The 14,236-nt window shown below is 37.0% G+C and overlaps 9 protein-coding genes across 9 annotated transcripts; 3 read left to right on the plus strand and 6 right to left on the minus strand.

Moving 5' to 3' along the window:
* Positions 1-371: 371 nt before the first annotated feature.
* SOH1 (mediator complex subunit SOH1) lies at positions 372-764 on the minus strand (the record flags this gene model as incomplete). Its single annotated transcript, XM_447266.1, has 1 exon — positions 372-764. The coding sequence occupies one exon, from the start codon at positions 762-764 to the stop codon at positions 372-374; it is 393 nt and encodes a 130-aa protein (XP_447266.1).
* A 409-nt stretch (positions 765-1,173) lies between these two features.
* On the plus strand, positions 1,174-2,289 carry SCS3 (Scs3p; the record flags this gene model as incomplete). Its single annotated transcript, XM_447267.1, has 1 exon — positions 1,174-2,289. The coding sequence occupies one exon, from the start codon at positions 1,174-1,176 to the stop codon at positions 2,287-2,289; it is 1,116 nt and encodes a 371-aa protein (XP_447267.1).
* An 816-nt stretch (positions 2,290-3,105) lies between these two features.
* RAD6 (E2 ubiquitin-conjugating protein RAD6) lies at positions 3,106-3,609 on the plus strand (the record flags this gene model as incomplete). The annotated part of the gene is made up of 1 exon (XM_447268.1): positions 3,106-3,609. One exon carries the CDS (start codon positions 3,106-3,108, stop codon positions 3,607-3,609), a length of 504 nt encoding a protein of 167 aa, XP_447268.1.
* Positions 3,610-3,802: 193 nt separating this feature from the next.
* Positions 3,803-4,360, minus strand: GVI51_I00187 (uncharacterized protein; the record flags this gene model as incomplete). Its single annotated transcript, XM_447269.1, has 1 exon — positions 3,803-4,360. The coding sequence occupies one exon, from the start codon at positions 4,358-4,360 to the stop codon at positions 3,803-3,805; it is 558 nt and encodes a 185-aa protein (XP_447269.1).
* A 1,090-nt stretch (positions 4,361-5,450) lies between these two features.
* Positions 5,451-5,798, minus strand: GVI51_I00209 (uncharacterized protein; the record flags this gene model as incomplete). The annotated part of the gene is made up of 1 exon (XM_447270.1): positions 5,451-5,798. The coding sequence occupies one exon, from the start codon at positions 5,796-5,798 to the stop codon at positions 5,451-5,453; it is 348 nt and encodes a 115-aa protein (XP_447270.1).
* Positions 5,799-6,263: 465 nt separating this feature from the next.
* Positions 6,264-7,736, plus strand: OLE1 (stearoyl-CoA 9-desaturase; the record flags this gene model as incomplete). The annotated part of the gene is made up of 1 exon (XM_447271.1): positions 6,264-7,736. The coding sequence occupies one exon, from the start codon at positions 6,264-6,266 to the stop codon at positions 7,734-7,736; it is 1,473 nt and encodes a 490-aa protein (XP_447271.1).
* A 980-nt stretch (positions 7,737-8,716) lies between these two features.
* On the minus strand, positions 8,717-9,127 carry ERV14 (cornichon family protein; the record flags this gene model as incomplete). Its single annotated transcript, XM_447272.1, has 1 exon — positions 8,717-9,127. The coding sequence occupies one exon, from the start codon at positions 9,125-9,127 to the stop codon at positions 8,717-8,719; it is 411 nt and encodes a 136-aa protein (XP_447272.1).
* Positions 9,128-9,706: 579 nt separating this feature from the next.
* HRI1 (Hri1p) lies at positions 9,707-10,456 on the minus strand (the record flags this gene model as incomplete). Its single annotated transcript, XM_447273.1, has 1 exon — positions 9,707-10,456. One exon carries the CDS (start codon positions 10,454-10,456, stop codon positions 9,707-9,709), a length of 750 nt encoding a protein of 249 aa, XP_447273.1.
* A 658-nt stretch (positions 10,457-11,114) lies between these two features.
* EXG1 (glucan 1,3-beta-glucosidase) lies at positions 11,115-12,446 on the minus strand (the record flags this gene model as incomplete). Its single annotated transcript, XM_447274.1, has 1 exon — positions 11,115-12,446. The coding sequence occupies one exon, from the start codon at positions 12,444-12,446 to the stop codon at positions 11,115-11,117; it is 1,332 nt and encodes a 443-aa protein (XP_447274.1).
* Positions 12,447-14,236: the final 1,790 nt, after the last annotated feature.

The raw sequence follows: 14,236 nt of genomic DNA on the forward strand, positions 1-14,236 counted from the left end.
TACTTGCTAGAACGATATTGAAACCCGTAAAGCCGTTTAACTATCAGTCGCCAAATGTTGCAGTAATTACTTAACGGTGTGTAACTGTTTTCCTATGTACATAAGAGGTCTTTTGATATCTAGAATTGTTTACCAACCAACCGACATACTGGATTGTTATGTTGTTACGCTGAACTTACAGAGCACGTGAATTTTTAACCAACCTATTTTATAGTCATGAAACCTGAACAGTTTCAGAATCATAAAAGGATGTTAACATTAAACTAGCAATAGTGTTGCTATCTATGCATGATACTTTTTAAATTTTGTCATTAAGCTTCGTGTTATAAACTAGACATTATTTTATTAAATAAACTAGTCATTAAGGCTCCTCAGTTGGCCCATCTCTCTACCATCTCATTCATCCATTGATTTCCCTGTAATTGTATAACCTTTGGAAGATCTTCCAGTCCATCAAGCAAACCATCTTCATTTACTGTAGCTTTTTCCATAAAGCCGTTCAGAAGTTTTAGAATGAATAAAGCGTTAGGGTATACTATACATTGTGCATAAGGTGGTTCACACCAATATTCTAGATACTTCAGATAGTTTTTGAACTTCGGATCCTTCCACAATAGTTGCTGCTGAGTAAGAAGATATGTGACATATGGTATATTCGCTAATGATTGTACAAATTCCAGTTCAACTTCAAACCTAGTCGGAAGTGGTACTTCTTCTGTAGAATTACTGTTATCCACTGTACTGTCTTCCTTGTTGTCACTCATTATGTTCCGAAAGTGAAATGACCACTATATGTCTGTCCAATTGCAATGATGGTTCTCAGCAAATGCTTTTGTAGTCGACTATTTATGTCATCCGCCCACTTGTCACAGATATTTCTATAGCTTTCTTTTTCGTTGATTTTACACCTAATCTACTCCCAAATTTGTAGAAATGTGAATCGTAGCTTCGAATATCGTCTAACACTATCTTATTAAACTAATCAACATATGTTAAATTGAAAATAATTAAGGCTTGCATCTAAATGATACCATGATTGACATGATTTTAGAATTATTGTTTTATAACAGAAGTATAACAGTTAAATTATAGAACGATACCAAGGATTAAAATTGTTGTTTATTATTTACTAGAAACTCTGAATAATATCAGCAAAGCATATTTTCTCAAAAAATGCAAACGGAATCTGTATACAGATGGGTGTTGTTAGGAATATGTCCCACAATCCTTATACTGGGTAATATTATATACATGGCTTACCTTGATGGACCCATTGCAGTTAACAAAGATGGATTTGTAAACAGAATACTGGTAAAACGAGGTTGGTTTTGGACTACTGTTATTGGGTGGCTGTGTATATTGAGGTATGATGCAAAGAGGCAATGGAAGTCTAGTTTAAAAAGATATTTAATATTGACGCTTTGGTGGTATGTGTTCACTCAGGGTATTTTATGGTTTGATATTCCGCCCATCATGGATTTGATTTTTAAATACAGTGGCGGATCTTGTAATTTTGACATCTATGATAGTGATGGTAATGTAAATTTAAAGTTTCAGGATTCTTGGAGGAGAAGGATTAAATCATGGAGGATGATATATGACAAGGTCAAAGATTATCAAAAGAATGGAAAGAATCCGCTGGCGGTTGATTCAAAATTGATGGATTTTGTAACAGGGAGTATTGAGAAGGCAATTGAACACTATTCGTACCACATCAAGAGCAATATCATGATAAAGGAAATTAGTCGACTTTTGTCTGACCTTAACATCACCTACAGTACAGAGCAGATAAATGACTTTATTAAGAACTTTATTTCAAATACTACAGTTGGTAACAGTTCTGGAGCAAATTCAACATTGGACAATTCTTTTGCCTGTCGACTTAATGGTGGATATTGGCAGGGTGGACATGACCCATCTGGGCATATTTTCTTATTGACGTTAATGATCCTATTTTTGGTAGGAGAATCAAAACAATTTATCGTTGGTGCAGTCATGCGGGTTGTCGATACCAGAAAATATGTTATGGATAAAATAAAAAAAATTTGTAATGAACCTATGGCTAATGCTTCTGTTTATGAGAGAAGAGTACGCAAATTGATGCGATGTCTCAGTTTTAGTGCGAGCTACATATTATGGGAAAATCCTGTTATATTATTGCTTCTGCTACTGGCTATTTGGGTATGGAACTTTGTCATTACCGTTATTGTCTTTCATACTTTGACTGAGCAGCTCAGTGGTTTATTCTTTGCATATGTTGTTGGAGCACTTCTATACTACGATTATTAATGGGATCATGTGAGTAAATTGTGGTTTATTCTTGTATGCATGCAACGTGGCAAATTCCAATTAGCAATTAGAAAGACTTGGTAATGATAGGTTAATGACTTCATATCACATGTAGAAATTATATGTGTTTAATATTACTATACATTTATTTACCATTTCAATGAAGATCACATGTTTCTATTCTAATTTGGTTAGTATATCACCAACAACGTTATTCCTTTCAAAAGCTTGTGCCTGATTTTTGGGATTTTGCCACTTCCTGCTTATTATGGAGATGAACTGAACACTAACTCTGTCTAATCAGCACCTTAGATATTCATGATTTGCATTACTCTTAATTATACTTAACAAGTGTGGTCCTAAATTTTGTGGGTACTGAACAATATTTTGAAGATTTAATAAAATCATTAAGCACTTAGGACAAGTTCAGAAATACTAACAACAACTTGGAAAGCTCAGAAAGAGTTTGTTTACTTTTCAGACATAATTACACAAAGTTTGGTGAACTATTGTATCTACAAGAAGTATTGCTAGTGCTGGAAGTAGTTGTACATTATAGTATTTGCATTGGTTACTTTATTTTTATAATATAGTCGTCTCAGGAAAAAAATTCTGTGAATAGCCCTACATTCCACTTTCCGGTTCAGAGAATTTATTTAAGACTAATCTCGGAATAGGTTGTCTTAGGTTTTTTCACCTTATATAAGACCTTTTTGAATTTTTCACTATTATCACCTGAAAGTTTCGCTTGGTTCAATTGGTCCCATTACATCTACGATATAATTTGTGAGGAATAATACAACACTATCGATAATAATGTCTACTCCAGCTAGAAGACGGTTAATGAGAGATTTTAAAAGGATGAAGGAAGACTCACCTCCAGGAGTGTCGGCTTCACCTCTTCCGGACAATGTCATGGTGTGGAACGCTATGATTATTGGGCCTGCTGATACCCCATATGAGGATGGTACTTTTAGGTTACTGCTCGAATTTGATGAAGATTATCCAAATAAGCCACCTCATGTTAAATTCTTGAGTGAAATGTTCCATCCTAACGTATATGCCAATGGTGAAATCTGCCTTGATATCCTACAGAACAGGTGGACACCGACATATGATGTTGCATCGATTCTCACGTCTATTCAAAGTTTATTTAACGATCCTAATCCGGCATCTCCGGCAAACGTAGAGGCCGCCACCTTATTCAAAGATCACAAATCGCAATACATAAAGCGTGTCAAGGAAACTGTAGAGAAATCCTGGGAGGATAATATGGATGACATGGATGATTCTGATGAGGACGATGAGGACGATGAATAATAGCCGTATAGAGACGTTGGCTATTAAGTATGTTTGCGGTATACATAATATACATACGTTGACACAAATAACTATTCATAGAAACACATATAAAGAAAGCATTGTTTTTTTATCCTTTAATAAATACGATTTTAGTCACATCAACCGATTCTCAAAAATATGTACAGGACGGTGGTCAATTGTGTTGAAATAGTCACATGGATAAGGCCCATATAGCAATCAGCGATGAGTAAATAAAGATCGAAGATGTCAATGGGTTAACCCATTTAGTTTTATACCTCGGGTTTTCGTTTAGGACCAAAGACCTTGAGTTTCTAGGTCCGTAGTCTCCATAGGCATGGTAGTAGATTAATTGTTTCATTGTTGTCGGTATATGTTTCCAGTCTGAGTTATTATGTAAGATGGTTGCATATTCAAGTGTTGCCCATTCATGTTTTTTTGACCCCAGTCTGTTGTTGTATAATGTTGAGAAAGCTATCTTAAAATTAGATACATCCCTCAGATTGGTTGAGTCAACGAAATGATCGAATTGGGACGATTGTTCAAGTATCTGTCTCTTTGAGAAAAGTGAGAACTTATCTGGTTGAGACAATGGATCAACATCTGATCTCGCAATGGGATTTATGGGTTGAAACACATCGGAAAGTGAGGATAGCAGTATATTTTTATTACTCTTACCTTGTGTATCGGTTATAACACGTTGCAACCGTTTCCTTTGTTTCAACAATAATGATCTAGGAACGGGGCGCATTCTTAGAGCAAACGAAGTTTTTCTGAGCAGTGACTATTTTCTATCTTCACTTGGATGGCACTGAACAGCGTAAAAAATTGCCGGTCATAAAACCCAAATGAGACAATGGGAAGTGGATCGCTAAGTGTGCTTGTTTTTATCTCAGAAAGAAAATCCAGCTTAAGGAACAACAAGCATCGCGTACCACAGGTGACTAGTCCTGAACATAGTCATATCACAGATCAACCACTACAGTAGAGACTATTCCAGCTGTCAAATTGAAGAGTGGACTGTGTAGAGGTTCGATCTCTCTTTGTCGACTAGATGATTCTAATTGTCAGTACGTATAGTGATGGTGTACTAAGATCAAAGAGAAGCAAAACAAAAACTCAACCAACTCACAGACCACGATGGCAATAGCACAGTTAACACCGATAAGTCTAGAACCCTACAGCCTGACTGTGTTATGCCAGTTCCATAAACTGTAAAATCACGGTAATAAGTGCTTTTCTCTGCGAAGGTATCCTTGTTTCTTGGATTGTGTTGGAAACTTATCTTTTGGGCCCAGCGATTCGGAGTTTGCATTCCAAAATGACAGATGTCCCAGTATTATCTGCGACATCTGTGTAGCTGTGTAGCTGTGTAGCTGTAGCTATGTGTGTCCCCAGTCTGCAAGCAGCCCTATTCAACATTATCTTGGACGATTTCTCAACAAAAAACCAGTCGATACTTTATCAGCTAAGAGCTTCGAGTAAAAAGGATAGAATAGCCCTCCCTGCCCAGTCAGCGAGTTGACAAGACTTCGAGTGTTAGAGGCTTTCTGCGCAGATTATCTTTATTGAACATATACGTTTTCTTTTTACTGTGCTTTTTTTTTTACTTGACGCAAGGTTCGTTGTACGCCTTCCCACAGTGTGAGTGCTTTTGTGTGGTTTTTTTTTATACCGCAATTCTAAACTCAAAGAGGGCAGAAAGAGATAGATAAGAGATGAAAGCAAGCCAGAACTACTATAACTGCATACATACATACTCTGCACAACGTCAGAGATAATCCCGTCCTAACACTTTCTCAAGATCTTTCTCAAGACACAGTAAAAGGAAGTATGAAACGCTAGGAACCTTTTGGTCTCATTTCTGGGGGCGGGTGGCACACTAAAGCAAGCAAACTCAACAAGCTAAGAGTTTCTCGAACGTACAGAGAATGTTTGTGACTATGCTCTAAAAAAAGAAAGCGCATTGCCTCAGAGAAGTGCCCGAGAGAGTTTTGTAGTGCGCTTCGTCTCTGCCATCTATTATATTTGTTCACTTTCCTTGGTTCGCTGCTCCTGTTTGTTGAAATTGATGTACGCAAGAGAAGATAGATAGTGGCTCTCTCAACCCTTTTTTTTTTTAAAGTTCTGTGTGAGTCGTAACCTGGTACCACTTGATCTGGCCGTAATAGTCCGCTTCTCAAAATCATCTCTTGATTGTGTTGGTCCTGTCTCTCTATATTGTTTTGAGAAGTTCTGAAATTTTCTTTTCTCTATAACAGGTAACAAGTAAAAAGAGCCCAATTACGTATATTTGTTGAACAAGCCATAGCTCTATCGTTGGATCCATCGGTGATTACAACTCCATATCTTTTTAAGTTGAGCTTTACAGGGAAAACAAAATTTTAAATGAGCATCAATTCCTTATTTCTCATCTTTTTAGTCCTTTTCGCAAATATAAGTTTCTGGCTTGTTGAGTTTATATCAACAAATTTTAACACTGGATTAAAATAGATGAGAGTCTAGCTATAGGACTCGAAAACATATATATGTATATATATGTGTGTGTAAGACTACCATCATTTGAAAGATTCTTGTTCTGTTCTTTGTATCTATATATTCTTTTCTCAGTAGCAATAGAACCACATAAAAAGAACTATAACGCTTCGATAGATATGTCTAGGGTTGAAACCAGAAACGTTACTACAGAGTTCCAAAAGGATGGCCTCGATGAGGTCGACCTAGTGCAGGCCAACATCTTAGCGGCAGGCTTAGATAAGAAGACTGTGCGTGTGGTCAATGGTCTAGGTAAGTTAATGGGTTCCAAAGAAATGGTCCAAGTTGAATTCAACAAGGACAAGCCAACTTCCAAGATCTCTGCTAGTACACCACATATCTCCGAGCAACCATGGACGCTTAACAACTGGCACGAACATTTAAACTGGTTGAACCTTGTGCTAGTGTGCGGTCTCCCAATGATTGGTTGGTACTTCGTAGTATCGGGTAAGGCAAAATTGACATGGCAAATGGCTTTGTTCGCTACTTTCTATTATGCTCTAGGTGGTATTTCCATCACCGCTGGTTACCATAGATTGTGGTCCCATAGGGCTTACAGTGCACGCCTACCACTAAAGATTTTCTTCGCTTTCTTTGGTGCTGCCTCTGTTCAAGGTTCTATCAAATGGTGGGGTCATTCTCACAGAATTCATCATAGATACACAGACACTTTAAGAGATCCATATGATGCTAGACAAGGTCTATGGTACAGTCACATGGGATGGATGTTGTTGAAACCAAACCCAAAGTACAAGGCTCGTGCTGATATTTCTGATTTGACTGACGACTGGGTCGTCAGATTCCAGCACAAACACTACATCCCAATGATGCTTTTGTCCGGTTTCGTGCTACCTTGTTTACTCGGTGGTTACTTGCTAAACGACTACCTAGGTGGTTTAATCTATGGTGGTTTCATCCGTATCTTCGTTATTCAACAAGCCACCTTCTGTATCAACTCAATGGCTCACTACTTGGGTACTCAGCCATTCGATGACAGAAGAACTCCTAGAGATAACTGGATTACCGCTATTGTCACTTTCGGTGAAGGATACCACAATTTCCACCACGAATTCCCATCTGACTACAGAAATGCTATCAAGTGGTACCAATATGATCCAACCAAAGTTTTTATTTACTTGACTTCTTTGTTTGGTTTGTCTTATGACTTGAAAACTTTCTCACAAAACATTATTCAACAAGCCTTGATTCAGCAAAGACAAAAGAAGATTGACCGTGATAGTAAGAGTGTCAATTGGGGTCCAAAACTGGCTGACTTGCCAGCCTGGACCAAGGAGGAATTCCTAGAGAAGAACAGAGAAAACGATGGTTTGGTCATTGTTGGTGGTATTGTCCATGATGTCTCGGGATACATTACTGAGCACCCAGGTGGTGAAAAGCTTCTAAAGAATGCTTTAGGTAAGGATGCCACAAAAGCTTTCAGTGGTGGTGTATACCGTCACTCTAATGCTGCTCACAACACATTAGCTACTATGAGAGTAGCAGTGATGAAGGACAATAAAGAGACTGCAATGCGTTTTGCCCAAAAGAGAGGTGAACGTGCTGAGCGTGTCGAGAGAGCACACATGAACTGATAGGAGATTATTTCTCCATCCAATTATAGAATTTTTTTCTCTACAACTTTGGGATCCAAGATGCACAACTGCAAAAGCTCTAATTGAAGATATAGCAAAGGTCTGGTAATTATACTTCAGGTCAAAGGTAAGTCTCACTGCAAATGTTCAGAGATTAATTACCTAGAGCCGACCTTTTGCCTTTGGTTGTTGTGCGCCCTAAGATTTCATCGATATTTTATGACTCCACTACGGCTTTTTGATTTTTATTTTCCTTATATTGAATGTTCAGAATGGAATGTTCACCTTCGTTTCAATTCTCACATTTGTATATTTTTGTGTTTTATTTATACTAGTACTTTCTATAGTTTTTTCAATCATTTATCATTTATGGGTTATATCATTCAATTTTACACTAGCAACAAGTTGTATTACTACAATTGTTCTAGCTCTAATCCTTTTCATTATTTGAAGTTTGATAGTCATCATAGAATAATGCTACATCTCACATTTTATGTTTTGTTTGTTTTTTTGCAGAGGATTAAGAGTTAGTTAGGTATGAGTGATCATCTCAGTTTCAATGATAAAACATTGAAATAAAAATAAACTATAGTAGGAAAATACAGACTCATAACATTCCTAGTAAACTTGGTAGAACGTTATTTTGTGAATAAGAGTTTTAAAGTTTTTAGATATTTCTTTGTTTTTTGCTTTTACATAGTATTGATTATAGAATAGTTGATAAAGAGCAGATAAATTTAAAAGGGAAGAGTATAATGCCTCTTTTGGCAGGTAAACACGAGAGTGAATGATAAAACCTAAATTTTAAGCTTTACTTACACAACATGAAATATGGTCATGTTATGTATCAATGGTGGTTCTGTGTTCTATGATAGTGATAATACAGGATTAGTGAAAAATTTTAATGCTCTTGAATAAGTTTGTTTGGTAATATATTGTTTTTCTTTCTATATTTTTTTTTAATTTTAGTTTCCTATTGTTTAATCTTCGCTGTCTGCAATCAAAGCCATGATCATTCTGTATAGGTAGAAGAAGAACATCAACAAGTAAAAACCTAGCTTCAAGAAACTCTCCCTCTTGTGCTTACCCAAAGTTCTGAAAATCTCGGTGGCATCTAACAATTGGATCTTGTTGTAGAACTTATTGGCATTGTAAGCTAGGACAGGCAAGTTCAGTAGAAATACAAACCAGTAACCGTTCAGTAACATCAGAAGAGAAACAACAGCATGTAAAGCAGCTTCAGGAACAATCAACTTGTTGACCTTAGAACATAGTTCAATTGGGTTGATATAATCAGCTTCCAGATCAGCGTACAGAATGGTGAAATGAACTTGACCAAACAAGTTGATACAGTTAACAACAACAGCTAAAATGAATAAATAGGAACCCATCTTTTTGTATTTTCTATATGAATGCTATTACAGCTTCTGATTCTTTGCGTGTTTTGATATTCTGTGTTTTCTAATAATAATAGCAATTAAAACAAAACAAATAAGTAATAAAATGAAATAAACTGCAAACAATGACTACCTTAATAAATTCCACTCACCTTTCAACATAAACGTATAGTGTACATGTAAAATATAATTAGTATTAATGCTCCTGACTTGCTATTAGTTATGGTACTACTTTTCCCTTTACTGGATGGAAATTTGGAAAAGAAAAAAATTCTGAAAATTATCACCACATCGTACACAGTGATTAACATTTTTGAATCAGTATAACTTAATGGCTTTAAGTCATTGCGCCAAGTTTAATAATTCATTGCCGTTATCCAGATGCAGAACATCATTAATAGACAATAATTAGTTACAAAAATTTTAACTGTGGAGAATTTATATAAAGAAACACAAAATGGAAAAATCATACACCAAAAATCTCTATATCTTTCGAATTGGTTCATGAGTACATAATATTTATAAAACTGTATTACGTACATCAGATACGATATCAATCCTTAAAATTTCATTTTAGTTTTCAATCACTTCCCATTTTAGACCATCTATAGTCAATAGAGATCCCTCCTTGACATTAGAAAAGTCGGTAGGGAACTTAGATAATTGAGAACCGTATTCGAAAAGACCAGATGATAATTTTTCATTGGAAACATGGTATCTAACAAAGCTTAAACCGTCAACACTTGACTTGTTCTTATCAGCAAGATAACCTTGTGCCCATTCACCAACAATTATCATCAAACCTTCGAAATCTTGGCCATCAACTACTTTCAAAACAGTAGATCTAACTGGTCCATCAATTTTCCTGCCATCACCAGCATCTAAAATAACAAGATCCTTCGAATTAGGATCAATCGGTTGCCATAGCTCCATGAATGGGATGCCTTCTTTATCATTCCCAAATGGGAAAACCTTACCAGTCTCCTCAACACAACCAGATTCCCAATTTTGCCAGAAAGTATTGATAACACCACGATGTGTATTTTCAACATTCAAATACACATTTGTATCAAAACCCATGTCAAAATCTTGTTGCAGAACTGGCTTACCATCGGCATTGGTTGTAGGAGTTACTTTGACTCTATCATTGGTACCTGCAAACACCCATTCTAGTGGAAACTTCTTTTCATCTTCAGTTGGTTTGGTGAATGGTCTTAACGAAATAAAATGCCCATTCTTAGAAACAGAGGATAATGTGAAGGTTCTTTCATTAGCACTGTCGCCAACTTGGAAAACTAGTCTCTTGAATAGTACTGCACTCATATTTTGATCAATACTGTTGCTTTCAAGCAAATTGCCCTGATTGTGCACCTAAAAAATGCGCAAAACTCTATTAAAATTATTTGCATTGGAAACTGGTTAAAACAACGTTATTTATATGAAATTAAACTACTATTTGAATCGTCCCACTCTTTCCGTTACGTAAGACCGGAGACGGGAAGTTGAAAGAGTTCCGACAAACTCCATTCCGATAGCCATGCATAATGAAGAAACAGTAAATGCGATAATTTTTGTTGTCGAGAATGGATAAAAGATAAAAGAAATATTTCAGATTTTGTTTCTTTTGAGATATATTATAATTTTAAAGTTTGTGTATGTATAATTCTATAATTAGCCTACTTGTGTTTGACCCACACCAAATGTGGATGCAGAATCAGGGACACATATAAAAAGCATTCTGGGTATCATGCGGTTGATAAAAAATAATGGGAAAATAAAACTATGAAAACAGCGAGGAAAATGATCTAATGTAAGTTGTCTAAGGACGATACTAACAAGACTTACTTTTCCTTTTTTTTTTGTGAATAACGAACTAAATGCTTGTGATTGAAAAGATGATGTTAACTACATTGGCACTGGCATAGAAATTGTAGTGATGTAATTAATGCTATAATTGAAAGATTCTACTGTTTGAGAATTCTTAAGCACATTGACCTGGGTATCTTCTGTCAGTCAATGGCTGTGGGAACATGCCATATTCAATCAATCTAGAAGCATCCCATTCAATATTTGTTTCAGTCTTATAACACCAGAAGATCCAGCCACCTCTCTTTTCAAAAGCATCTAGTTGAGCTTCAATGTATTTTCTAGTGTTTTCCTTTCTTTCCTCACTCCAGGAGTAAATGTCCTCGTTGTTAGCACATGATCCGATGAAAGAGGAAGAAACACCGTTCTTCCAGAAAGATCCATCGTATCTAGCACCAATACCAACACCGTTCAACCATTTGGTACAGTCAGTTAGGGCAGCAGACCACTCACCTGCAACAGTCCAGTGAGATTCAGTCAAGATACCGGAACCCCATTCACAAGCGACTTGGATGTGTTGGCCCATGTCACGTTGTAGTTCACCGGTGGAGAAAACTTGGTAGTGATGGTGGTCAATCACTACACCCCAGTATCCAGTGTCGACAGTCATGAAGTCATCCCAGTAGTGGAATGGTTGGAATGCATCATGAACAATAATGTCTTGAATGGATTGCAATTCATTTCTCAAATATTCGTAAGCTGGCTTGATGTATTGTTCCTTCATCTTGTCCATATCGATAACTGGACCCAAAGGTTCATTGATCAACTCAACACCGATCACTGTGTTCAAGTATTGTTGTTGAGAGTATTTTTGCAAGACGTACTTTAGAATTTCCTTAGTGTTTTGTAGATTTTCATCAGCCAAGAAGTCAATAGAGTCTCTTAGACCAGAGTTATCGAAACCGTTTTGGGAACCGACAGCACCATGCAAGTCAACCCAGACCTTTAGACCGTTGTTTTCAGCCCATTGAATAGCTTGATCCAAGTAGTACTCTTGAGAACCCTTGACGTAAGGGTCATTTGGCATGTCCTTGAAAGCCCAGTAACCAATTGGAATTCTGACCAAGTTGAAGCCCTTGGACTTGATATCAGCGAAGTCCTGTTCAGTGTAGAAAGTGGACCAGTGGTATTCCAAGCGGTTTCTAGCTTCTTGTTCACCCAATTGTTCACAATAGTGGTACTCATCAACTGGGATACCATCGTCATTATATGGGTTTGTACGGAATGCCTCGAATAGAGATGGAGTGATATATGGCTCTAGAACAAACCAACCACCGATGTTAACACCTCTAATTGGTTCACCGATGGCCTTGGAGTCATAGTCGTAGTATCTCTTCTCGTTGACGAAGTGTAGAGAAGTGTCTTTGTTCTTTGGAGCAATTACTGGCTTAGCCAACGCACTTACAGAAAGCGCTGCTACAATAGTAGCAAAAGAGAAAGAAACCATTATTTTAGATAAAGATTTTAATTTTATTTTTTTCTTTCTTGCAATAGTTTTCTTTTTCCTTTAAAACTAAACTAATCTACACAGAAAAAAAAATAAAATCTGAACTGTAAACTACCGTTATTGAATTCAATAGAAAAGATATTATAAAGAGAATTGTAAAACTGAAAGCTTATATATACTCGAAATTTTTTCTTCTTTATTTTATTTCTTTTCCTCTGATAAATCATTGTATTGCCTTTTCAACATCTCCCAATCATTTCACTGGCAAAGCTTGTTATAATTTTTTTTTTAGTAGTCTTGCCTTTCTTGCTACTCGTCATCCCAACTCTCGTTTGCTTCGCTATAGCACTAGCATCGCACTAGCATCGCACTAGCATCGCACGTAATCGACTCGAACAATTCTAATAATACGAGACACGTTAAACTTCTATATTAGTATGCAGTCCTGATCTGAATGTCAACAAGAACACAATTGATCAAGAGGAGCTACCATTTTTATCTTTCCTCTTCCTCCCACGGCTTACTCTGTGTGCATCTAGCGTTCGAGGAATTATCACCGAGCTAAAATAGAGTACACGTATTCTCGATTATTTTAGGCAGGTGAAATGATCCACAGCGATGGCGCAGTACACCTGCATATATTTCTTTCTTTCTTTCTTTTTTTCTTCATGGGATTTTTTCACTGGACCTCTGTAGTGGTTTACTCATTGTTGTGAGTGGAAGTGCCGCACAATGGTGCGGTACCAATGTTCACTGCATTTGTACTTCTATATTGTGCGTGTGAGTGAGTGAGTGAGTGAGTGTTCTCGGGAGCTATGCACTCAGATCTGAACAACACTCACAAAGTTTCGCAGAAGTAATTTTTCATATAGATGTTTAGTGAAGTATCCGCAGAGGGAAGGTTTTTCCCTTCCCATCCCTCTCCATCAGCTACGCTGCTTTCAGTGGATAAGGAGAGGACCGGTGTTACCAAATTTTTACATTTTATTTCATCCCCCCATCCATTTCTGAATGACGTCTTTTGCAATGTTTCACTGGTAATGCACAGAGATGCGTGCACGAACACTAATGTCCAGTGGTAACCAATCACTCAGAGATTGGCGGAGGGAAGCAAAAATGGTAGATCATTGAACTTTAGCTAGGGAGCGTTACACCGTGCAGGGTTTTCCGTGTGCAGACGTTGAAGAGTGAAACACTCGCAGAGAAGAATGCATCGAATGCGTCGCGAAAATCAAAATGAAACCAAAACTGCAAAGATACGTTCCACAAGCAGGGTTTACGCAGGAGATACAGTTCCAGTTTGCTGCCACAAAGGAAAAAAATTCAACAATACAGGCCCTCCTCTTCCTACGCATTTCTCTGTGTTACACACTCATCTACGCAAAAAAATTAAACTTTCTTTGTTTACTAAATAAACAGAATAACGAGAAATAAAATACTCCCGACGCGTCTCCTTTTCAGGTGTGCCTATGCGGAAAGGGTCTACAAAGTTAAGCAATCATAAGGTGGTGCCTTTTCATCAGTCATGACAATAACTAGCACTGGTTGTTTATAATATATTTGTCATTAAAAGGTATGTAGAGATATAGGGGAAGAGGGGGAACGGGATGGGTGTGATGGGTGTGGCTATGTCGTTCAAGTTCTGATAAAAGCGTTGCCTTATCACGACTGTAATCTCTAATGATAGAAAAGATACTTGCCATTTGGGACAAAACTTGCTAACAAGAGAAACAAATACATGGCTGCAGCCTAACCTTCACAGTTATGTTTGAAAACAAATAAAAAAATAT

This window comes from Nakaseomyces glabratus, chromosome I (assembly GCF_010111755.1).
Source record: "Nakaseomyces glabratus chromosome I, complete sequence".
NCBI lineage: Eukaryota > Fungi > Ascomycota > Saccharomycetes > Saccharomycetales > Saccharomycetaceae > Nakaseomyces > Nakaseomyces glabratus.